Source organism: Pinus tabuliformis, chromosome 9, assembly GCF_031772625.1.
Source record: "Pinus tabuliformis cultivar Carrire ecotype Pingquan chromosome 9, CPIR1, whole genome shotgun sequence".
Lineage (NCBI taxonomy): Eukaryota > Viridiplantae > Streptophyta > Pinopsida > Pinales > Pinaceae > Pinus > Pinus tabuliformis.
This window is the reverse complement of record NC_142307.1, coordinates 622,169,858-622,196,395: the sequence shown is the minus strand read 5'-3', so window position 1 is coordinate 622,196,395 and position 26,538 is coordinate 622,169,858. Positions and strand designations below refer to the sequence as shown.

Genomic DNA, 26,538 nt, shown 5'->3' with positions numbered 1-26,538 from the left:
TCAGGATTTATGGCTGCGAGCTTCCACCTTACAAATTACCGGTGTTTCTCCCCATGAGGATTTTTGCACTTGAATATATCAGGAAGATGATAAACATGGATGATGTTCATTTTGTTTCCAAAAAACAAAAGGCTCAATTCAAACTAAAAGCACTGGTTGGCCCATTCATAGTCAACACCAGAGCTGCAGAAAAAGAAGTCAATGAGTTATTGAGGCAGATGAAGTTTAGATTAAGTTTCAATTGGTCATATGATCCATTAGGACTAATATCATCAATGATAGTTGGTCAGAAGTCTGCACCATATGTGCACATTGCAAAACCTGAGATTGAAAAATACGCCAACAAAGAGGAATGGGAAGAGAATACACTACAGGAAGTTGAGGAGCTAGTTTCCAATCAAACAACACTAGAGACTCCAAGGATGACAGAAAAAGAATTGAAAAGACCAAGAGATAGTCTATCTCCAGCAGGATCAGAGTTACAGAAGGCAGCATTCAAGGTGTTCAAGAGGAGGAAAACCATAAATGTTGAAGAAGAATCCTCAGAAGATCAAACTTTTGAGGAACCTACTACAGTTATAATTTTAGGAGAATCTGCATTTTCATTGCAGCAGATTGAAGAAACAACAATAGATTCTCCTTCTTCTCCTTCTTCTCCAAGGCAATAGAGTATTTTTACAAGGTTCTTAGAGATGAAGAAGAAAAATGAAGCACTAAAAATTTCTACATATGCAGAGTTTTGGAAACAGTCTTCCACAACTCAGACTAGGTTACTTTCTTCCTTAGACAATGAAAGAGGACAGTTCCAATTAGCATTTTTGGAACCAAAGGTCCCTGTGCCCAAGAGTGTTGAGGATTACAAAACCTCTGTGTTTTCATTTGACACCAAACAAATACATCTTATTGATCAAATCGATCTTCACAAGCAAGCAAGAGAAATGATATACACATCTTTGACAAGTTCAACCATGGCAACTTCTAAGCTACAAGCATCTCTGAATAATATTCATTCTCAATTGAAGCTCGAAAAGATGTCTTCTCTAGCAAAGGATACAAAAATTAAGGGGTTGGAGGATCTAGTTTTAAAATTAGGATTGAATCCTAAAGATGTAAAGGCAGCCGAGGAAATAATTAAAAGTGGAAATGCAAATATACAGTCACCAAGGAAACAACTGAAATTACCAACTACTGAACATCCTCAAGCACAAGAAGTAAGTCAGCTGGAGAAGGAAAAAGAAAACATGTTCTGAATGATTGTAGAGAAAAATATACAAATTCAGAAAATGGAGGCAGAGATGGAAAAATTGATTAAGGAAAGAGAACTCCAAATCAGCAATGGAGTAGGGACATCTACAACAGTAGTGTCCACAGTAGAAACAAAGTCTACCAGTCAGAATCTAGCAAAACAATTATCTAAAGCTATGGGAGACTTATCATTAAAGGATATGGAGATTGAAAAACTCAAAGTTCAATTGGAGAAGACTCAAGATAATAAGATAAAAGTTGATAATGCATATCTGGCCGAAGTACAGAAAAACTTCAGATTAATTAAGCAACTAGAGAAATATGAAAATGAATCAGTGATTGCACAAACATTATCAGAAGCCAAAGAAAAGATATGGATTGATATAAATTCAACCATAACTGAACTTTGGACATCCATTGAAATCATTTTTGAACAGGAGGGGTTAGTGCAAAAGTCAAAGGAAACCATTACAGAGATTAAAGAAGATTTAGATCACAAGCCAGGGGAAGCTACCAGAATAATCAAAGTGTTGAATTCTAAAACAAAAGAACTGGAGGAGTTTGGAATTGAATACAGGACTGATACAGTCCTAGAAGTAAGAAGGGTTTTGACAAAAAGAAACTTAATGTTACAATTAGAAAACAAATGTCAAAACTTGGAAGTACAGGTTAAAAAGTTTCATAAAAAGTTCAATGTTTTGTGCCAGAAAGGACTTCTAGCTCTACGAGATTCTAGTGGCCAATTGATTCCACTAGAAAATTACCAGCACAGATTGCATGAGATAGCAGCAGATAGAACCAAGTTTGCAAAAGTCAAAGGGATGATCCGGAATTTGATCCTTTTATTCAACCTAAAATTCAACATTTATTTATTACTAGGCCAATCTTTGAGAAATACACAGAAGTTGATGAGGCATATAGAAAAGTAACAAAATTTTCTATCCCAGATGATAAAAGATGGGATAAATTACTTGAACTCATTGAGTAAAACAGAATGCACATATTCAGTAACCAGTTGCAAAGAAAGGAGTAGAAAGCAAGAAAGGAGCACAAAACAAAAAATTCAATTTCCAATAGCAGTCATCAAACAATAGCCTCGAATTGTGTGTTGATTATTCAAATTAGTTTAGAATAGCTATTTTTGTGTTCTATTTTTGTAATGTCCAAATTAGTTTTGGATAATATTTCACGTTGTAATAAATTTTATTTCAGGTCTAGATATTTTTGAATTACACTCCATAATTATTTTGTATTTCGAACAAGGAAGGGTTGAACCCTTGTGATGATCCAGCGACACCATTGTTACTCTGAAGTATTTCTGAAGATAATCAAAGGATTTTGGCTTCATTCTTAACAGTTTTTGTGTCCATGTGAGTTTTTCCTATTATTCATTTATGTTTTCCATAATTTAATTTTGCATATGTTCAAGGTAACATAGGAGTTAGGGTAAGGTTAGATTGAGTATCAATCTCCCTGACAACCCACTACAAAGATATAACCATTAAAGATATTAATTAACTAAACAGTCTGTTTAAGTTAGTTCCTCCATATCTTTTAATTGTTGCCTTCTGTCATCTTTTGAACATATTCTATTTGGCTATAGAATTTTTTTGCACGCATCAACTATATTTGATTAGTTAAATATTCAATATGGATGTTTGATTATCACATTTATTTATTTTTTCTTGCAAACTCGACTTGAAGATTTATTCCTATTATGAATGAAAATCAACCCTTTCAAATTCTCAAAAATATTTAGATTTTGTAAGTGCTAAAGGTTTAGTACATTGGTCATCCAATTCAATTAAGCCCTTAATTAGATGCTTTGGCACAGTTCCCCAACATAGAATTGTCTACAAAGATACAACAGGCTCCATGTGCATAAGAGTCCCCAAAGTTGTAGTCTTCAATGTGGGTGGCCTCGGAAAAAAGTCGACCAACTTGTTTGTGTTGCCCTTCTTATACTTAATCACTAAATGAAACTGTTGTAAGAACCTCGTCCACTTGTAATGCATGATCTGCTATAGCTTATTCTGGGCCTGCAAGTACTGTAACAACTGGTGATCTGTGTGGATTACTGTCTCCTTTCCCATCAGATAGTGTTCCACTTCTTCACAACTTGCACCATGGCATAGAGCTCCTTATCATAGGTAGGGTAATTAAGGACTACCCCGTGAAATACTTCAAAATGGCAGCATACAGGCCTTCCTCAATTCATTAAGACAACTTCCATAGCATACCTACTCGCATCTATCTCCACTTCAAAGGGACGCTGCAAGTTTGGTAATGCCAAAACTGGTGCATGACTGTTCTTCTTATTTAACTCCTCGAAAGCCCTCTGTTAACAATTTTCCCCACTAGAAATTCTTGCCACTTGATGTTATGGCATGGAGCAGTGTTGCTACCGCTGAAAACGAGGCTATGAATTTCCTCAGGTACTGTGCTACCCCAATGAAACTCCTGACCTTAGAAACATTAGTAGGCACTGGCCATTTCATGATGGTCTCCATCTTGGAAGGATCTATCTTCAGCTCTTCTCCACCATTCACATACTCTAGATACACCAAAAATTGTTGCAGAAACTCGCACTTCTTGAGATTTGCTACCAACTAGTGCTTCTTCAATGTTTCCAACGCCTGCATCAAATGTGAAATATGCTCCTCCAAGGTAGCACAATATACGAATATATCATCCAAATAGACAATAACAAATGAATCTATAAAAGGGCGCGGTATGTCATTCATTAATCTCATAAACGTAGTTGATGCATTACATAGGCCAAATGGCATGACTAACCACTCATACAAACCTTGCCTGGTTTTGAAGGCGGTCTTCTAGGTATCTTCTTCTTTGACTCGAACCTGGTGATATCCAGAGTTCAAGTCAAGCTTGGTGAAGTACTGTGCTTGCTACAATTGATCCAACAAATCGTCTATCATGGGCAGAGGGTATGTGTTCTTCAACGTGATTTTGTTCAACACCCTGTAATATATACACGTGTCAGGTTCCATCTTTCTTTGGCACAATCATGATGGGTGACCCACATGGTGATGTACTCGGTCGAATGACACCCTATTCCAACAGTTGTTGCAACTATTTCTTCACCTCACTTGCTTCTATAACAGACTGCCTATACAGCCCAATATTTGGCAAGGTGGAGTCCGTAAACAGCTGGATCTCATGTTCCACTTCCCTCTTAGGTTGTAGTCCTTTAGACTCCCGGAACACATCCCTGTATGCCTGTAGCAACTCCTCCAGTTGTTGATTTTGTTTCTTAGTACACCCCTCTAGGGATGTCTTGCCTCTTATTGACTCCTCTACAGACTGCCTTTCCCTTAAAAACAATTAAACATACTTATTGTTGGAACTGATCAATTTCTTGGCTTGGTTGGCACTTACTAGTGAAATTTTTGACTTGTGTTTGTTCGGGTTGATGATGAATAATTTTCCATCCTTGATGAGTCAGTACTGGTTGGCTCTACTCATGAATATTTTATCACACATGTACATGTATGGACTCCCAAACACGACTCCACATACAGCAAGGGGAAACAAATCCAGATCTACTTCATTAATAAAATCAACACTGATAGCAAATCTAATTTTGCATTGTTTTGTTACGATTAGCTCTGCATCTTTATTTACCCATCCCAGTGGATATGGGATTAGATGATCACAAACTTCTAGCCCCAACTTCTTGACCAGCTCTGCTGCAATGAGATTCGTCTGTGATCCTAAGTCAAATAGAGCATCAGTCTTTGTCTTCTTGACCTGTATCTTTATATGGAAGTGCTTGGTCATTTCTTTCTCTTCTTGTTGTTGAAGGCTGCTCAGATTCACCTCCTTCTGCATTGATGTGCAGATGATCTTCTCATACACGTCCAAGTTGCTTTCAACTTGGTTGCTCGAATTTGTGTCCATGAGATTCTTCTTCTTGTTATCATTCTTCTTGTTCTTCGGGTTTAGCTCTAGATGCAACTTCCAGCGCTTCTCCTTTGTATGGCCATCAATGTTGCAGTGGTTGCAGTGGTTGTTGGGATCTTTGCACTGGTGTGTTTTGGCTATCGTCTTTTTATCTTTTCCCCCTTTTTGCTTATTCTTCCCCTCCTTAGAAGCATCATGTTGCTCCTTCTGCTTCGATCGATTGTGCTCTCTTCAGGCCTATGTTCTCCAAGCTCCAAGTATTGTGCCTGTATACAAGCCTTGTCCACCAATTTGGGCTTGAATAGCATCACTTGCTCACACAAATGGCTGTGCAAACCCCCCAAATACTTTAGGAGTACATCTGGGTTCTTTGGAGAGATACCTAGCATTATAGCCATCTTTCTTAATTTCGTGGTGTAGTCCTGCACGCTTTGGCCCAGATTTTGCCTGAAGTAATGCCACCAGATCCACTGGTCCCCCACGTACCCAATGGGATAAAACTGTGACTTAATGAGGGTTGTCAAATTCTTCCACTTAGTCACTGAAGGTTCTCCCTCCAACCTCAGGGTTTCCGTGTGGCTCTCCCACAAAATTGGTGCATGGCCCTCTAATTTCAACTCCGCGAATGAGATCTTTTGCCCTTCCTCAATGTGATGGACACTGAAATTAACTTCCAATGGTTCAGCTTCAGAGCGTCGATCTCGTTGTGGTACGGCTTGATATCGATCTTTGCTTCCATTTTAAACAGGGACTGTGATTGGTTCATGGCACTCGAACTGGGTTGATCTCTTTCGGGTTCTTTCGTCGGCTCATTCTCCATTTCTTCCTGATCTTTTGATCCCCGTTTTGATTTGTCCTCTGCATTTGAATCCCCATCTTCTCCTAATATCCACAACTTGTTATTCAATGTCGCCATGAGGAGGTTTACATTGTGGTTAATATCTACAACTTGTTGTTCAAGCCGCGTAAACCTCACCTCTGTGGGATCACGAGGTTCGTTTACAGATTCGTCTACCATGATTAGGGTTTTATGATTTTCAACCTCATCGACCTAAATCCCCTGCAAGCTTCACAAAATACCCAAAGAAACCCGCTCTGATATAAATACGATTCATAAACTGTCGTGGATATTCCACTAGACAGTTCGTCACAACAGTTTTGATAATATTATATTAGAAATCTAAAAATTCTACACTATTACAGTTTATTTAAACTTCAAAATATGTAGATTTAACTATAATTAGTGCATGCATGCGAATGGAAATCATGCAGAAAAGTAGAGAACGACAAAATAAGCTCACACACACACACAAGACACAAGATATGCTCTGGAAAACCCTTTCGAGATAAAACCAAGCTGGAAGGGGAGGACACGCCGCTCTCTTTCTCTATCTAGAAATATCGTTGCACGTACAAAGAAGTAAGGCATGTGGCCAGTGGGCTACTACAGTGCACAAATCCTCTCGGTGCGCTCTACCTCCTATCCCCCTTGGCTATCTTTGCTCAGCTATGGAACAAAATGCTCTCGAAAGAATGGAATGCCTCTTCCTCCTAGTGGCCCGGTTATAACACAGCCCGATAGCCTACTAGTGGGTAAGTTTGACTACATCAACTCTTAACTAGTTACAATATAGACTCTTCTAGAGTCTTTTACATCACAAACACGTGGCTAGCCCCTTTTCCATGAATAATGGGGGCTGATGCGGCATCCTCCCGAATTATAGGTGTGAAAACAAGAAGGTCAACTTTTGAGTGGCATAACTTTTGCATACAGACTCTGATTGACGTGCTTTTTGTGTTGTTGCAAAGAACTTTGTGTGTAGAACAACACAAAAAGTTGCACACTCGAGTGGCAAAGTTTTACGCCCAAAAAATGTCGTTTGATGCCTCAAAATGCTCCCGAAAGGTTTCAGACCTCGTTTTGCCAAACTAGGACCCGCCAGTAAAAACGGTCCCATGAGTTGATTCCTCCTCTTTTTCCACTCTTAATGCATCGAGGTGGATGACAAACAATATAATGATCCAATCCTGATCAAAAAATCTAATCAAGTTGTTGAATACTTGTTTCTTAAGTTGACTTCAGTGGGTTCTCTTTCAACAAAGCTCTAATACCATGTTGAATTTTCTACAAGAGCACAGTAGAATACTATTTTCTGCCGAATAATTACTACCTAATGATTTTCACATAGTATTCTTATGCCATTGATACCATCGAACAATTACACATCAGAAAATGTCAACAATAAATGTTGCAGAAACAATAAAGATCATAGAAAGATAGCCATGCACAATAGAGGAAATATTTTTACCCTGGGAAACCCAATCTCGGGAGAAAACCCAACAATTTTTCTTACGAGAAATTATTCTTTACCAAGGTTTACAAATCAACAATTTCTCTATAAATTTGTGCCAAGTACAAATCCAAATACCAATCAAAGCCTGGTTAAAGTAGGAGCAAGTCAATGTTGGTCAAACCAATTAAACTGCTCAGAAGTCTACACTAGTCAAACAACCAGCTTGCAGTCAAACTTCGGCCCTATGGCTCTTGTGGTCAAATTCTCACATGCAATACCATTTTGCAGCTTTGTTAACTCTAGTCAAACTCGGCCCAAAACAGTTCAGTGAACCTAGGTCAAACTCGATCAAACAGAGAGAGAAACAACTCAGTCAACTTGTCCTCCTTTTCTCCACACGTGCGGCTATCCAAGACCCAGAAGGATGAAGAAGAAACTTGCTTGGTGTAGAAAATGGGATGTCACTTCATTAATATATACTAGTTGACTGGGGATAAATTAACCCAAATGACACACCCTTTCATGAGTTGGGTCGACTTGGTTCCCCAAAAAATAAATTTTATTTTAATTTTCTTACGCCGACTTGGAGACCTCTTTGGCATGCAAGAATACCTCTCGATGCTACACAAAAATCAACATACAAGTTATACATTCCATCATAGGGGAAGACTGTGGTGAGTAGCTATGTGAGATTTGAGGAGCACAGAGCCTTGAGGCAGTGACATGATACCATACCAGCAATGGCAGATGATCAGGAGTGAGAAGCTCTAAATGCTAAAGAGAGGCCACCAACATCAGCAATAGATACCTAGTCTTCAAATCAAGAGGAATAGTAATAAGCACCTTCTAGTTTGTCAAGAGGAGGCCAAGATGGCTTGAGCAAACTTTGAGAAACGCTCAGCAGTGCATATGGAGGCTCCTAGGAGGACTTTCAGGGAGAGTACACCACTGCATAAGTTTCTCAACTAGATGGCACTCATGAATGACATTAGTGATTTTGAGCCTTCTAGCTTTGAGGATGCAACAGACCGGGAGCTTTGGAGGGATGCCATGATGGAAGAGTATTCTTCCATTATGAAGAACGATGTATGGGATATTGTGCCTAGGCCAAAAGGGAAATCAGTGGTTAATTCGAGATGGATCTTCAAGATCAAACATATTGTAGATGGCAGCGTCGAGAAGTATGAGGCTATGTTTGTTGCGAAAGGGTTTTCCCAAAAGGAGGGAGTGGATTATGAGGAAACATTCACTCCAATCACTAGATACACTTCTATCAAGGTTGTTATTTCTATTACTTTAGATATGGGGTGGAGGATACATCAGATGGATGTGAAGACAACATTCCTTAATGGAGTGATTGAGGAGGAGGTGTATATTGAGCAGCCTAGGGTTTTGAGGTGCATGGGAGAGATTCTCATGTATGCAGGTTAAAGAAGCCTTTGTATGGTCTCAAGCAAGCACCTAGGGCATGGTACTCGAGGATTGATGGGTATCTGCTAGGCATGGGCTTCACCAAGAGTGAGGTAGATCCCAACCTGTACTATATACTAGTTGGTGACGATTCACTCATTCTAGTACTTTATGTGGATGACCTCTTTCTTACAGGGGAAGAGAAGCTCATAGAGATGTGCAAGAGAGACCTAGTTGTAGCATTTGAGATGAAGGGCATCGTCATGATGTACTACTTTTTTGGGTTGGAGATGTGGCTGCAGATTGGTGAGATCTTCGTCGAAGAGGATAAGTGTGCAGTTCAAATCTTGAAGAGAAGAGGGATGGCGGATTGCGGGCATATCTCAATGTCCGTGATTACCAACTTGAGGAAGTTGAATGCTTATGAACCAGAGTTGGTGGATCCCACATTGTACAGACATTTGATAGATTCCTTGATGTATTTGGTCAACACTAGGCCAGATTTATGCTTTGTTGTGAACACACTGAGCCAGTTTATGGTGGAGCCAAGGAGAGTTCATTGGGCGACAACAAAGCTTATGCTCAAGTATCTACGAGGTACAGTGGAGTATGGGCTTAGATATGTCGGAAGTGGTGGGATGCACTTAGTGGACTATACAAGTCTAGACTGGGGTGGGAGTGCAATGGATAGGAAGAGTACCTATGGGTACTATTTTAGTTTGGTATCAGCAGTAATCTCATGGTTTGGTAGGAAGCAGCCTTTCGTGGCACTTAGTTCAGCAAAGGTAGAGTCTATGGCAGCTAGCTTCACAAGTTTTGAGATCAGTTGGTTCTTAAGATGCTCGTAGGGTTATTGGTCTTAAGTTGGGTCCGATAGTCATTCACTGTGACAACCAAAGCTACATCAAGCTCTCAAAGAATCCATTGTTTCATGACAAGTCCAAGCATATACAGATCATATATCATTTCATTAGAGACAAAGTCGAGAGGGAAGTTGTGAAGCTCAAGTATATCTCCGTAGATGATCAAGTGGCAAACATTCTCACTAATCCCATAGAGAAGGGCAAGTTTGTGTTTTACAGATAGGTGGTGCAGAACGCCTTGCACGATAGGAGAGAGTACTAATGTTTATAGCTCGGGCAGGTGCTTCTAAGTTCTGCATAGGCTAGGTGTCAAGCATGCAAAAGATGTCCAAAATCCTCCAGGTGCTTGTTCACAAGGAGTAAGTGATTATTGTGCTTTATCTCCTAAGTCTAACTTAGGAAAAGTACATTAATTAATTTAATTGATTATTATTGCCTACTGGGCTAAGTTTCTAAGGATAAATAATTTAATTATTTAAGTGAATTATATCACATCTTTATCATTGATCTAAGTGGGTTAGGAATTAATCCCATGCATTTATCACCTTAGAGATTGGGGGTTAGAGATTTAGCTCAAGAGAAATTATAAAAGAAGCCTAGGGGAGATGATGAAGACACACCAAATCATGTTGAAAGAGTGATTTTCTCAAGAGTGTGAGAGACTCAAGACTAAAGAGAAAAGAAAGGTGTGCAGCAAGGTGATTTTAGGAGAAGGAAAAGCAGGCCGATTTTGTGGAGAGAGAGAGCGGGCTGAGATTTGGAGAAGGCCAAAATTTGTGAGGGGATGAAATTTTCCAGCTAGGCTTGCTCAAGGGTAAAAGAGAGATTTGCTCCAGTGCACAAGGTGTCGTAGAAAGCAAGGAAAGGGAGGCCAATTTCCAGGTAGAGAAGCCAAATTTTTCCAGGGCCGAGAATCTCCAGCAGCCCGAATTCTTCTGGGGACCAAAATTCCCAAGGGGAGAAAATCAGGTTCTACGGTGCTGTAATTTCTGTCTATTCTCTAAGGGTCAATTTCCCTGTGAAGGGAGCCCAAATTTCCCTGAGCTAATTCGAAGTGAAGAAGAACTTGTTGGGCAGAATTTTCTGCTCATTTTCTGCCTGATTTTATGTTTTTATTTCCACTGTAAATTTTATTTGTGAAATTAAGATACCAGTGTACCAGAAGCTTCAAAAAAAAAATTCACTGGGTGAACTAATTTCTGGGTATAAAATAATTGCTAAGAAAAATAGATTAGATTTGGTATTAAAAATTAGCAATCTTATGTAAAGAATATATGATTAAGGGGACCCTATGCATGTTACTATTTTCTATTAATCCCCTCACTTTCCTTCAATATAATTTATTTCTTTCATTACTTCAATAGTCCTCTTCTTTTTATCACATGCCTTTTCAGCCACTTAATATAATAATTGCTCAATATTCCTATTTTTTTGGTTCATCTTGCTAATCAGATGGAAATTTTCTAGATTTGGCATTTTGTTTAAAACAAAGCAACCTTCTTGTGTATCTAATTTGTCTATTGTACAAGCTCAATATACTAGGACTCCATATTTGCATTATAATTAGTTCTCAACAAGATAATAAGTTTACAATCTGATTATTTTATGAAATCCTCATAACAATCCATGTATGCAAGTGTGCAATTGCAGGAGATTACATGTGAATTTGTGTGTTAGTGAAGAAGGGTGGTAGAGAAAACCTGATCAGCTTTATCCATTCCCTTGACCAAGAGGTCATGCATGATAGCTTGCCAAATTCTCTGGCCTCTAAAGTAGATGTGTTCCTAAGAGATCATGAACACATATTTGTTAGTGCAAATTACTTGAACAGGATGACAAAGAATCATTTGGAAATCACCCAACTTTATCCTAATCGGGTGAAAAGCTAATAATCAGCTTTAAAAAAATATAAACAAACGTGGGAAGAAAAAAAAACAAGGGCATGAAATAGCAAATTAACTTCTTTAGGACCATGGCAAAAAGGAACTGTCCTTATATTCTAAGGTTGCAATTATCTAAACTGGTGATTGAAAAAATAAGAAAAGATCATGCTAGAAAAAAGTGTTTATCAACATGAATTATAACAATCAGAAAACCACATGCAACAATAATGATAAACTCGAAGGCCAACTATAAACATTCTGCAAGAGGATCAAACTAAGTGTCTATGCACTACATTGCAAGAGGATCAAACTAAGTGTCTATGGACCATATAGCCAACTATAGCTTTGAAAATCTAATATGTTGTAACATAACTGCCATACTTGGTCTCAACAAATACTTAATGGAGCAAGTAATAGGCACTTGGCAAAACTAAAAACTATTAAAATAGAGATGAAAAATTGCTTTAATGCATGAAATCTTAACAACCAGTAAGGTGGTTATTGAATCAAAATACTCAAGATACTCACAAGGACATGAGAGTATAGAAAATATTCACTACTCAAAACTCAATCAATGGGAGTTGCAAGAGTATTTATCAAATCATTCAAATCAGGGTCATACTCGCCATGCTCAGAATTAGCATCACCAATATCACAACAATATCATAAATATCACTATATAACGTGTGAATTGTAAAGAAACAATATTATTGCCACAAAATATCGTAATATTTTCTTATTAGTGGTATTATCACAATATTCTCCAATGTTATTGAGAGTCAATGGAAAATATCCCCTGCTTGCATCAATTATGCTTTAAGATGTGATTTTTGGATTTTTCCCCTCATTTTAAAAACAAAAGCTAGGCGATGGAAACTAAGGAGCAATGTGAAAAAAGTTGAAGTCGGGATTAATTCGGCAAGGGTCCAAAAGTTGAAAAACTCGTTAAAATCGGGAGTTTTTTGAAAAAGTCGGCAAAAAGACGGCAAAATTTAAAAAAAAAAAACACAAAATTAATCATTTTTTTTTATTTTTTTTAACATCTAGAGTCGAAGTCATAGTTTAGAGGTGTTTTCAGTGTTTTACTACAATGTCATTATTTACATGTGAATTCGATCACTAAAAACATGTTACACTCTTGCAGCCTGCATTCTAAGTGCATTTTATCACCAATGTTTTTCAACATTATCCACAAAAAATATGATCATAACAGTGTTGATTCTTGGGAATGTTCTTCAGCTATTTACACTTTCTTGCTTGCTAGTCTGGATACTCCTTGTCCTCTTGCTCTTATGTCTCGCAATCATGTTCATCGAGATAATTATGCACTTCTTTTTCATAGTCTTCTCAGTTTCTTATAGCAGCCTTCTAACAGCTTAGCCTCTGGCTAATGTCTCTTCTCTGTATTTTTTTGCACATCTCATATAGATCCCTATTGTTTTGCATACATAACATCCAGCAAGAGCAAACCAATAATAGCCATATATGTTTCAACATTCAACAGAACATAGCAACTAAGCAATTAATTTTCTCAGTAACACCAACCAACTATAATGCTCGAAATTAAGATTCAACAACAAAACAAATTGCACAACACAACGTTATCATCAAATTTCTAGGGCTATGTTTGAAAGATTCCACTCTCTGCCTTAAGATTAAACAGCAGAAAATTATATCATTTTTTCCTTTGTGGCCTCTTTATCTTCGGCCTGGGAGGGAGGCCGACTTTTTGGGTCGACTCCCGATTAAATCGGGAGCAGTGTTGATAATATCGCCAAAATATCGGCGATATTCGTAAATATCGCGATATTTTCGGCGAGCCGAAATATCGCCGAGAAAATATCGCGATATTTTCGGCTCCCGAAAATATCGCGATATTTCCAAAATATCGCCGATATTTCGGCAAAATATCGCGCGACGATCTAATTTATCGCCGGGAGACAATAGAAAATATCCGCGCGGGTTATAAAATTCGGATTTTGGTTTTTTATGAATCATTTTCATTTCTGATTGCTGGAGAAGGAAGGGGAGAGCTATGTGCTTGCTGCCAAGGAGGGTTTGAGCGTTCCATAGCTATTATCGCCACCAACAACGAAGATTTCATTGATCTAAGCTTCAAGAACAGTGAGACAATTTCATTTCTTCCATTAACAGGTATGTTCAAATAAACCCCTATTTTAATGAATTTTTTGTTAGTTTTAGGATTGTTCTTGCTTGCCTATTTGCCTACAATCATTTTGCTTGATTTTTTTTTCCATTTGAAAAAATTTTCATGCCCATGAGCAAATGCAGAGGTTTTAAGTTTTTAAGTTTTCAAGTTTTCTCCATATTTGGAGAGCAAACTCCATTTTTTTTTAGTTCATAGCTGCAGAGGCTATTTATTAATTTTATTATATATTAGGGGTTCATCTCTATAAAATTTCTTCACCTTAGAAATTAGTTTCTTATTGTGCAATGTGAACAGTGAGGTAGGTTTACCGTTTGCCTATTTCTAAAAGTAAATTCTATGTATGAATTTATGAAATTTCAAATGAATTTATGAATTTTCAATTCACATTGCAAAATTGCAAATAATGTAGCAAAAAAATTGTTTTGTAAAATGATGTGGTTATTACTTATTAAGTTACTAATTCCAATTTTTTTTTTGGTGCCGTAGATTTGAGTTAGCCCACTACAAAATACAAATATGCCAAAAGCCTTGGACCCATTTTGGGAGTATGGGAACCCTGATGGTGGGACAAATCATGCATATCTTACATGCAAATTGTGTGGGACCAGGATGACAGGTGGGGTTACACAACTAAAATACCATCTTACTAGACTCAGTGGACATGATGTTGGGATTTGTACAGTTTCTAGTCCAGAGCTTATACAAAAAGCTCTTGAGGCAATTGATGAAAAAGACAGAAAGAAGGAAGAGGCAGAAAGAAACAAAGTTGAACGTGCAGGTAGATCTTTCAGGATATCTTCTCCTGATTTTGATGTTGAGGGTAGTGGGAGGGGCTCCACAGTTGGCACATCATCACCTGCTACTGCTAGTGCGAGGTCATCATTTTTTGTTCCACGAACAGGACCTGGAGCACAACCTGGCATAAAATTGCTTGTTAAAAAAAAGAAGCAAGAAGCAGATAGAGGCATGGGAAGGTGTATTTTCTGGAGCGACTTACCTCTCAGCATCACCAAAACCAATCCATATTGGCAGCCAATGTGTGATGCTATTGTTGTTGTGGGCCCAGGGTACAAAAGTGCCACATATGAGGAGTTGCGAGGGCCAATTCTTCAAGCAGAAAAGCAGGGCATCAACTCTAGATTGGCGGAGTTGAAAAAGACATGGGAAGTTACTAGATGCACAGTGATGTCTGATGGTTGGACAGATAGGAAGGGTAGGACCCTTCTAAATTTCTTGGTACATTGTCCTAAAGGTACCATGTTTATTAAATCGTTGGATGCATTAAAACATATCAAAGATGCAGCAACGATATGTGAGTTGTTAGATGGGTTCATTCGGGAGATTGGTGTGCAGAATGTGGTGCAAGTCATAACAGACAATGCAGCTAATTATGTGTCTGCCGGCTAGATGCTTATGGAGAGGCATCCCACATTGTTCTGGACTCCGTGTGCAGCACATTGTCTCGATTGTTGCTTGAGGATATGGGGAAACTCTCCTCCATCAAGGAGGCGGTTGATATGGCTAGGAGCATCCCCAAGTTTATTTATAACTATGCTTTTGTTCTTAGCCTCATGAGGAGGTTCACTAGAAACAAGGAGCTGCAGCGTCCCGTTATCACACGTTTTGCCACAAACTTTATTACTCTTCAGTCTTTGCTTCGATGTCAATTGGACTTGAAGCAAATGTTTGTGTCTGATGATTGGCGTAATTGTAGATACAACAGGAGACAGGACGAGAAAACCATTGCAAAAATGGTGTACTCTGAGACGTTTTGGCGTGGAGTAGAAGAAGCATGCGCAGTTAGTGAACCTATAGTAAAGGTTCTCAGATTGGTGGATGGGGACAAGCCTGCAATGGCGTATTTGTATGAGGGCATGGATAGGGCCAAGGAGGCCATTCGTTCTTATTATGCAGAAAAGGGTTTTGTTGGCCTTGATAAGCAGATGATGTTATGGGATGTGATTGATAGTCGGTGGACAGGGATGCTTCATCGACCCATTCATGCAGCAGCACTCTTCCTCAACACCGCATTTTCATACAAATGCGGCTTTGATTTTGATGGCGAGGTGATGGAAGGGCTCCATTCCTGTATTCAGAGGATGGTACCTGATCCTGAGCTTCGTAGCAAAATCAATCGCGAGATACAATCTTATCGAGATTGTGTTGGCCTATTTGGCTTTGATGATGCTATTAGGGAAAGGACCCTCTTCATGCCACGTAAGTGACAAGTCATCACTCATTAGAAATTAGAATTTTCAATTTAGAATTTCCTTACTTATAATTCTATTTTTTTTAATTCAATTATGTAACTTTTATTTGAAAGTTTAATTATGTTTTAAGTTTTTGAATTTTTTATTTCATTATTTTGTTGTAGATATTTGGTGGCGAAGCTATGGTGCAAGGGCACCAAATTTGCAAAAATTGGCCATACGAATCTTGAGTCAAACATGTAGCTCTTCAGGGTGTGAGCGCAATTGGAGTGTATTTGAGAAAATACACGCAAAAAAGCGCAACAGGTATAACTTTGAGCTCCAGCCTTCAGTTGAGCAATTACACTTATTGTAATTTTTAATTTTTAATTTATGACCTTCAAGTGTCAAGAGTCAAGAGTCAAGACTCATTACTTTTTTTGACACTCTTACAGGTTGGAGTTCGCACGCCTCAACGATTTGGTGTATGTGCATTACAACATCCGACTTCGAGTGAGGCAAATAGAATCACCAATGGATCCAGATGCCATTTCCTTAGACAATATTGATGTATTGTCTCAGTGGAGGGTGGAGTCTGAGGAGCCCATCTTGGAGGAGTCACCTTCATGGTTAGAGCCAGTGGCAGATGATCCATTAGAACAGGGGCAGCAAGAGGAGGAGGACTCGGAGGAGCAGCAGCACTCAGAGGAGGAGCAAGAGGAGGAGGAGGAGGACACTGCGGGAGCATCAGCATCAACACCATCTGCTATAGATATAGAAGAGCATAGCCCCATACCTAGCACTCATTATTTGACATTAGGTGCAGAGGCAAGGTCAGGGCCTTCTACTACTAGGGGCAGGCCTGGCAAATAGCCCATCATGTTTTCTCGTAAAAGGGGGAGAGGGCAGTGATTTCAGATAGATAGCTGCTAGTTTTATTTGTTATGCTACATATAACTCATGATGATGAGATACTTTTATATATGTGATGTTATTTTGTATTGGTTCTCCACATTTGAGTCCTTGAATGGACAATTATCAGGGATCAGCAGGATTTGGTATCGCCTTTGATGTATCATTTCTATTTGACATCATATATATCAGTGCTTTCTTCATATTTATGTGCCAATGTGTTTATTTCATGTTGTTATTGCTTTATATGTTTAAAATTTTGAGAAAAAAAAAATGAATATATTATGCATTTTTTATGCTTGCCGATATTTGCCGATATTTTCGCCGATATTGTCGATAAGATATTTTCTGGACCCTCGCCGATATTTTCCCGATACCGATATTTTCAACACTGATCGGGAGTATAACGATTAAATCGCGATTTTTTCCTTTCTGAAAAAGTCGCCAAAAAGTCGGGGGATTAAATCGTTTAGTTTAAAAAATCGCATTTTTAGGATTAAATCGGGACTTTTTGCAGACTTTTTCCACACTGCCAAGGAGTTTGTCATGGTCTTTCACCGTGGTAATAGTGGTAAATCCAGTGTTTCGATTGCCAGTAGCTAAGCTATTGTAAAGTGGGGATTGACTCCAATCTACCATTTCCATTTCCCCAGGTACCCATAAAGATTTAGCATAAGGTTTGTAATGACCATTAAATTTTCCTTTCTTGCCAATTTTTAATGGGAAATTTAATGCTTATCTAGGTCTAAGTTATAATTGCAACATTCTTTTGAACTGACTTCCATTTTTTTTGTGCCCCAAGTTTAATGCGTACCCTACAAAAAGGCCAAAGGCATTGGACTTGTTGACCATTGAAGTACACTTGAAGACTCCATGCCCAAGGATCTTTTAGAGCATTCCTGCACTTACAGAACTCCAGATTTCATCAGGGCTTCTAAGCCCCTTCTCTCTCTTCTTCTCCATTTTACTCAGATTCTGCAACCCGACAGAGATCTTGTAAATGTGATGCTAGCATGTGTTGGAAATAGTGTTGTTAAAATCGCGATAAAATCGCGATTTTATCGGAAAATCGCGATTTTTTCGCAAATCCGATTTTATCGCGATTTTTATCGATAAAAATCGGCACTTTTTTTTATAGGCGATTTTTTCGAAAAAATCGCGAGTTTTTTAAAAAATCGCGATTTTTTCGAAAAAATCGCGATTTTTTCGGTTAAAATCGCCAGAGGCGCGGGCAGCGGGCGTTTTATATAGAAAATCGATTTTTATTTTATTTCATTCAGCAGTCCGCGCGGAGGAGGAGGAGAAGAAGTGAGGGAGAGGGTTGCCGTCGGATTTGGGAGCGAATCCAAGCGATTTTAGGAGGAATCCAAGCCAAGATCACCAATTTGTCCATAAACCAGGTATGTAGATTAATTTTTTTTTGTTTTGCTTCTATAAAAACTTTGTTTTTCATTGTTTTTAAAGAATTTTTGGAAATTTTTCATTGATTTGGGATGGGTTATTTGTTATGACTATGAGAACCAATTTTTTATTTTTATTTTCTCATTTTCTTTAAACATTGTTTATTTTTTTTTATTTTTCATTGTTTTTTTGCATTTGCCATTGGCATTTGGTTGGGTAACTTGGGTTTAGAAATTGGGATTTTGGAAATAATTAACTTGTAATTTTGCAAATGCTAAATTGTAATTTGTATTATGTAATCCTAAATTCCTATTTCCTAATCCTTATTTTTAATTTTTTCCATAGGTTTGCAAATTCAAAATTCAAAAACAAACATGCCAAGGAAATTGGATCCTTTCTGGGAATATGGTGACCCTAAAACTCCGAATGATAGACAAAACTTGTATTGCAAGTTGTGTGGAAAGGAGATATTCGGGGGGGTGTACAGGTTGAAGTTCCACCTTGCAAAAATCCCTGGACGTGATGTGGTGCCCTGTCCTAATACAAATGCTGAAATTATCCGAAAAGCCATGAGAGCATTGGGAGAATTAGAGCACTCTAAAGAGGCCAAAGAAGAACTCAAAAGGCAACTAAAAAGGTCAGCTGAAGGAAGTGGGCCAAGTGGCACTGGTTCTACTGCAGCGTCAGTCAATCCGGTAGCTGCATCATCATTTTTTGTTCCTCGAACCACACCTGGTGCACAACCAACTATCGGTTCAATGATGAAAAGAACTGAAAAAGAACAAGCTGACAAGTTGATGACAAAATTTCTCCTCTGGAGTGATATTCCTTTCAGCATTGTAAGGAATAATCCATTTTTCCAACCTACTGTTGATGCTATTGCCAGTGTTGGCTCGGGGTACAAAATCCCTTCTCTTCATGATTTCAGAGGCCGGCTTCTTCAAGATGAAAAGCGTGACTGCACCCAAAGATTGGAGGATTTTAGGGAATCCTGGGCACAAACAGGATGCACTGTTATGTCAGATGGTTGGACTGACCAAAAGGGGAGAACCCTTATAAACTTCTTGGTTAGTTGTCCCAGGGGGACTATGTTTATCAAATCTATTGATGCAACTCATCAAATCAAAGATGCAAAAAATTTATGTGATTTGCTGGATGTGTTTATTTTGGAGGTGGGTGCAGAAAATGTTGTCCAAGTCATAACGGACAACGCTGCAAATTATGTTGCTGCTGGTAGAATGCTTATGGACAGGCATCCTACTTTATTTTGGACACCTTGTGCTGCCCATTGTATTGATTTGATGTTAGAGGACATAGGGAAAATTCCCTTTGTCAAAGAGGCTGTTGACTCATCAAAAACCATCACAAAATTTATTTACAATCACACATCTGTGCTTAGCTTGATGAGAAAATGCACCAACAACAAAGAGTTGGTGCGCCCCGCCATTACACGGTTTGCGACGAGTTTCATATCTCTTCAATCCCTCTTGAAATCTATGTGGGATTTGAAGAGAATGTTTGTTTCAGAGGAGTGGCGTTCTTCGCCAATGAGCCGCAAACCAGAAGGAGAGGCCGTCTGCAGACTTGTTTCATACCAAGAAGACTTCTGGGCGGGAGTGCAGGAGGTGTGCGCTGTCACTGAACCTTTGGTAAAGGTTCTTCGGTTGGTAGATGGTGAGAAGCCCGCAATGGGCTATTTGTATGAAGCCATGGACAGGGCCAAAGAAGCCATTCGGTCCTACTATGATGACAAGGGAGATGATGGGTTCCAGAGACAACTCCTTCTATGGAACGTCATTGATGAGCGATGGAACAACACACTCCATCGTCCCATTCATGCTGCTGGGATTTTCCTGAACCCTGCATTTTCTTATGCATGTGGGTTTGATTTTGATGCTGAAATCATGGATGGATTATTAACCTGTGTCCAGAAGATGGTGAGAACTCCAGAACAACGTATGGAGATCTCTAAACAAATTGAGACGTATAAGATGTCAGGTGGCACATTTGGCTTTGATATGGCTATCTTTGATAGGACGGTCAAAATGCCAGGTATTTTTTAGTTTGTAACTTTGTTTCAAATTTCATTGTCTCTTCAAATTCCATTTTTTTCTTATGTTTATTTGTAATTTTGTTGTAGCCGCATGGTGGAAGATGTATGGTGGCAGAGTACCCCTTTTGCAAAAGCTTGCCATACGTATCCTCAGCCAAACATGCAGCTCCTCGGGATGTGAGCGCAATTGGAGTGTATTTGAAAAAATACACAACAAGAAGCGCAATAGGTTAACAACTTAACACTTAAACATTTAAAATATTGCAAATTTCCAAATAAATTTTTGAATTCATTAAACAATATTTTTTTTTATAATATTAATTATTAATTATTATTTCATGAACTTTGTACAGGTTGGAGTCCCGTAGACTTAATGACATGGTCTATGTCTACTACAATCTTCGATTGTGGGTGAGGCAACTAGACAAGACACCTGATATGGATGCCATCTCATTGGATGAGATTGACACCACTGCTGAATGGAGGGTTGAGACCGAGAGGCCTCTCATGGATCCCACTGAGGATTGGTTAGTGCAGGATGAGGGGGAGGAGGAGGGGGAGGAGGAGGAGGGGGAGGAGCAGGAGCAGGAGCAGGAGCAGGAGGAGGAGGAGTTGGAGGAGCAGGAGGAGGAGGTGACACCGCCTACCCGAGCTACCACTAGAGGACGTGGTCTCTGTCTACCTACAGTAGCTGCTACTTCTTCAGCTTCTAGAGCACGTCAGACTCCACTGCCATTTCCACCACCACAGGCACCAGCATCTTCATCTAGGGGGAAAGGGAAAGCAGTGACATTTTCTCGCAAGAGGGGCAGAGGAAATCAATAGGATTAGAGTCTTAGACTTTCATTTTATTGTATATGACATTATGACATGATGAGATACATTATCATATTTTTTGTTGATATTTTGAGGCTGAGTTGGGACTCAGGACTTACTATTCAGGACATGATTCAATGTTATGTGTGATTTTAGCGCTAGAAATGATATTAAACATCTTATATATTAGTTTTTTTATCATATTTATGTGTCAATGTATTTATTTTATGTTGTAGATGGTTTAGATATTAAAAAAATTGAAAAAAAATGAATATTTTTGTGCCAAACGATTTTTTCCCGATTTTTCCGATTTTTTCCCGATTTTAACGATTTTTTCCGCTTTTTTCCCGGCGCCGATTAAATCCCGATCGCGCTTTTAACAACATTGGGAAATACTGAGAGGCAGGGTGAATCAATGTTTCTTAGCAATTAGCACTTTATTAAGCTTTTTCAGAGCGTTAATTAATATTTAGTTAATATTATTGTTCTTCTTCAAATAATCATAAACAATAATCAATAGTAGACAACACCATACAACAATGCAGAAAGATAAAGACAATAGACACAAGATTTTTAGGTGGAAAACCCCCTCCGGGTCAAAAACCACTGAATGCTTCTTAGTAATTGTCTTCTCCTCCTCTTTAAAAGAAAAGTAATTACATCAAGTTTTCAGCCACAACTAAAGGAGGCTCCAACCCCCTCATTCACAAGAAATAACTTGTAAGACGCTACTAAACCCTAATAACCTGTTGCAACCGGAAGGATGCCCCAATGCCCTATAAGTCAGGCCACTGTCGTGAAAGGATACTTTGTCACCCTGTAATTTATCAACCCCAATACCCTATGCAGGCTACGACCTACCCTAGCACCACCGTGCAACCCTAAAGTGTTTTCCGACCACAACTTAAAGGTGACTCCAATCACTTGCCTTGCATCACCCTGCCACCCTTATCAATAGGAGGACCACGTTTCACAATTTTCATACTAGATCCCCTTATGCTCTGATTAAATATGAGAAGATAGTAGATAAGAGGTTGTTTTGCTCAAGATGAAGTCTTCCAACTGCACTATTGATCATGTTGTACAATCCTACTCAAACTGCACAACCCTGCTCAATCTGACCACTACATTGTCCAACCACTGATCACTACACAATGCTATCCAACTAATCATTGTCCAAGTTGTACTAAACAAATCAACTTGCAATGGTCACTGTACCGCACTTCTCATGTAAGGATAGGCATCATATGCCCATGAGACAGTCAAAATATCACATTGTCGTACTGTACCAAACTGCCGATGTTGCTGCAAATAATGTTGCAACCATCTAGCACTACTATCAAACAATGGCATAAAGCAAGGTGCCTCGGGTCATCCCTATGACCTGCTACCAATGCTCTCAAACTCTGCCCACAAAGAGATACCAACATATGCCTTTTCATTGTTGATCATTCTTCATAAACTATTATCCATCTTCACGTCAATTTGTTGTACAACAAAATGATATTGCACTCAAAGATTTGTTGCCCTGTAAGATCACAGTTATGTCACTTACTACTTACCCTCTAGGTCATCCTAAAGACATCTAGTCAAATCATAGGTCTATGTTGTATATTACTACAATCTATAGGTCAAGGTTTTATAGATCAATGTTAAGTGTATGTGTCAAATAAGGTGTCATAATAGTTATTAAAGTCAACTTTATTAGTGCTAATGAATCCCTTTCTCACTAGGTACACAATGATTGTATATCAGTTTATTAAGTCAAGTCAAGAATCTTATCAAAAATTAATGACCATACTTCATACACTGAAGGGCAAGACTTATGTTAATTTACCATCATTGTTATGTCTATGTATATCAAGTGCCTATGTATATCAAGTCTCAAATCATGTTTACATGTAAAATCACATCAAGGTCATATGTTCAAAACTTACGTTAATTTACTGCTCGGAACCTTTGTCTAAGGTTATGGTAGAGTCTTTTACTACTTCAATATTGCAGATTCACTGTAAGGTAGATGTGTTAAATCAAGCAATTGTCATGTCACTAAGTCACATTAGAGTCTAATGTTTAGTCAAAGTAAAGGTGTCAATTCATGTGAATGTTGTATCTAGGTGTCTAGTCAACAGTAATGTATCATTGTCATATAGTGTCACAGTCAAGTAAAGTCGAAGTCAAACATCTCATGTTAAGTTATGGTATGTTCTATGCTTATATCAGTTTACTTCTTTTTCTTATTATATTCCACAGATTAGCAATCACATGTACATAAAGTAAAGTGCAGATAGAACATTAAACGATCGACAAAAAACAAGCCAAGACAAGAGACACAAGATGTGGCGGCTAGCCAGGGACAAACCCCACAATGTGTGGGGAAACCCTTTGATCAAATCTTCTTTTATCTTCAATAAATCTGATTCATATCAACAGTAGCAAACCCTAGATCAGCAGCATTAGCATTAGCAGCTTCATCATCAAACTAGGGCAGACGATATCTCACAAACCGACCGTCGGATCGGCTTGATTCCACCACCAAAAGTTGCGGCTTCCAGAGGAGATTCAGATGAACCTACAACGCAGTTTAAATGAGGAGATCTTCTAGTCCACGCAGGTCAATCTTTACTTCTGCAGTTGCAGCTTCAGATTCGGCAGCTTCCGGCTTCAAACTAGGGCAGTCGCTATCTTGCAAATCGTTCGTCAGATTGACTTGATTCCACCACCAAAAGTTGCGGCTTTTAAAGGAGGTTCAGATGAACCTACAGCGCAGTTCAAATGAGGAGATATTCTAGTCCACGCAGGTCAAACTTTACTTCTGCAGTTGCAGCTTTAGATTCGGCAGCTTCCGGCTTCAAACTAGGGCAGTCGATATCTTGCAAACCGTCCGTCGGATTGACTTGATTCCACCACCAAAAGTTGCGGCTTTCAAAGGAGGTTCATATGAACCTACAGCACAATTCAGATGAGGAGATCTTCTAGTCCATGCAAGTCAAACTTTACTTCTGCAGTTGCAGCTTCAGATTCGGCAGCTTCCGGCTTCAAACTAGGGCAGTCGATATCTTGCAAACCGTCCGTCGGATTGACTTGATTCCACCACCAAAAGTTGCGGCTTTCAAAGGAGGTTCAGATGAACCTACAACGCAGTTCAGATGAGGAGATCTTCTAGTCCACGCAGGTCAAACTTTACTTCTGCAATTGCAGCTTCAGATTCGGCAGCTTCTGGGTTCACATGTGTGAGGGAGAGACCCTTTTCTGCGTAGTAGAGAAGAGACTCTTTTCTGCGCAGTAGAGAGAGAGAGATGTGATGAGATGAGTGAGTCCAAATGAGGAAAAGTCCTCCTATATTTATACACAACGTTGGTGTTTGAATAAATGTGACTGTTGGGCTTCTGAGCCTACATGAGTTGTAGGTCGGCTTGATAATAATTCCATAATCAAAATAAATTCATATCTCCATGAATACTTATCGGAACCGGATGATCTTTATATCAATCCTACACCTCTCGACGAGAGGAATCTAATAAAAATATTATCAACCATGAATGAGATGACCCACATGAAGTTTTTCCCTGGTTGCCAATTTTAACATCTCATCATAGAATGCTCACAATGTCAACATCATAATCAAGATATTATCATTAAAAGATCACTTATCTCATAGTTAGGTCAATGTCAAGTCTAACTATAGTTCACCGTTATCTTATTTAGTTTGTCAAGTCTCTATGTCAATGTGTCAATGTGTCACTTTCTGTCTCATCACATATAGTCACATCACTTGTCAACCCTGCAAATCCTAACAGACTATCAAGGCAAGTGTCAATGATGTTTTACCCATTGTTGTTCAAGTTAACACATCCAACTTGTTATCATATAAGGTTGCAATAGTGCGTAAAGTTACCCACTATTGTTCAAGGTAACGCATCAAGCTTGTTGTCATATAGGTTGCAGTAGTGTGTAACAGGGTTGTGGGGGAGCACCCCCCTCCCCCTCCCCCTGAATCCACTCCCAATTCGCGCTCCGCTCGTGAGTGAGTAAGGAGCTAACTTGAGAGCGCGCTCTCGAAATTGCTCCTGAAGAGAGTGAATTTCGGGAGCGCACTCCCTTTAAACAAATTTCACTCCTTGTTTTTGAGGGAGAGATTAAGGGAGCGGCCGGGAGCGACGCTCCTTGACAACTCCCCTTCGCTCCGGGAGAGATTTTTTAAGAGGGGGAGTGGTCGGGGAGCGATCGCTCCCAATCACTTCCCCTCTTAAAAAAACGCTCCCTTCAGCGCCGAAGAAAAGCCGCGCGACGGAGAGGGAGGTGACGGCCAGCGGATTGACAGGGAGAGGAAAGGGAGGGAAGGGGAGGGGGGGAAAGGTTAAAAAGGCCCTCTCCCCTCCCATTATTTACCCATTTGTCAAGTTGGAGAGAGAAAGAGAGAGTTTGGATCCTGGAGAGAGCAAGAGAAAGGACCTTGTAAGGGAGATTGGAGCTTGGGATTGAAGGCCAAAGAGGTAGGATCTACACTCTAATCTAGCATTTTTGTTTTTTATATGTTCATTGCTAAATAAATAAATAAAAATCTCTATTTCCCATTCCTCCATTTTTTTGCAAACTCAAAACTTCAAACATCATGGCTATATGGCTTGGCATTTTCTTGTTGTTGGTTCATTTTTTGGTTATTATGGTGTTGGAGAGTAGAAGGAGGGTTGATCATGATGAAGAACAGGATGAAGAAGTGGGTTATAGTGGATTTGATGAAAACCCTGGAGAGGAGTACCTTGGTGAGGAGGAAGAGAGTGGACATGATGAGGCCCCAAAAACTAAACAAGACCAAACCCCGTTGTGGAAATATGCTACTAGGTCTGAAGCAGGGAAAGGGGGTGGAACCACTAAATTTACATGCAACCATTGCAACAACATTTACACAGGTTCATACACTAGTGCCAGAAGGCACCTCTGTGGGAAAAGGCAATGAGATGGAGATAAACCAATAGGAATCAAAGCTTGTGTAAGTGTGTCAGCTACAGAAAGAGCCAAATACATAAGGGAAGAGGAGGAAGCCTAATACAAATCTAAAAAATCAAAGGGTTTCTTTTAACATAGCTCAGAATCACATGCACAAAGAACTCCATCAGCATCCTCCCATGGCAGTGGATATGGAGGCACAAGAACAAACATCTCTTTAAGGTGTAGAACCATATCAGATTTCCTTGACGAAGGGTGTAGGAATGATGTGGATTCAAAAATTTACTGGTTTCTCTATGCATGTGGGATACCATTCAATGTTCTTTGCTCACCTTATTGGCATGAAATGGTTTCTACCATAAATGATGCCCCCAAAGGATACAAGAGCCCTGGGTATGACAAGGCTAGAACCGTTGGACTTGATCATG

General features: G+C 39.2%; 2 protein-coding genes across 2 annotated transcripts in view; one reads left to right on the top strand and one right to left on the bottom strand.

The window, feature by feature from the left end:
• Positions 1-26,538, bottom strand: part of LOC149150126 (pectin acetylesterase 8-like) — a 441,889-nt gene that overhangs the window by 268,340 nt on the left and 147,011 nt on the right. Inside the window, exon 5 of the mRNA XM_089446085.1 lies at positions 11,437-11,520. Coding sequence (XP_089302211.1) covers positions 11,437-11,520 — 84 coding nt within the window. The remainder of the gene's footprint in view (positions 1-11,436; positions 11,521-26,538) is intronic.
• On the top strand, positions 15,643-17,493 carry LOC149150127 (uncharacterized). The gene is made up of 4 exons (XM_089439117.1): positions 15,643-15,661; positions 16,164-16,305; positions 16,434-16,765; positions 17,408-17,493. The coding sequence occupies exons 1-4, from the start codon at positions 15,643-15,645 to the stop codon at positions 17,491-17,493; spliced, it is 579 nt and encodes a 192-aa protein (XP_089295243.1).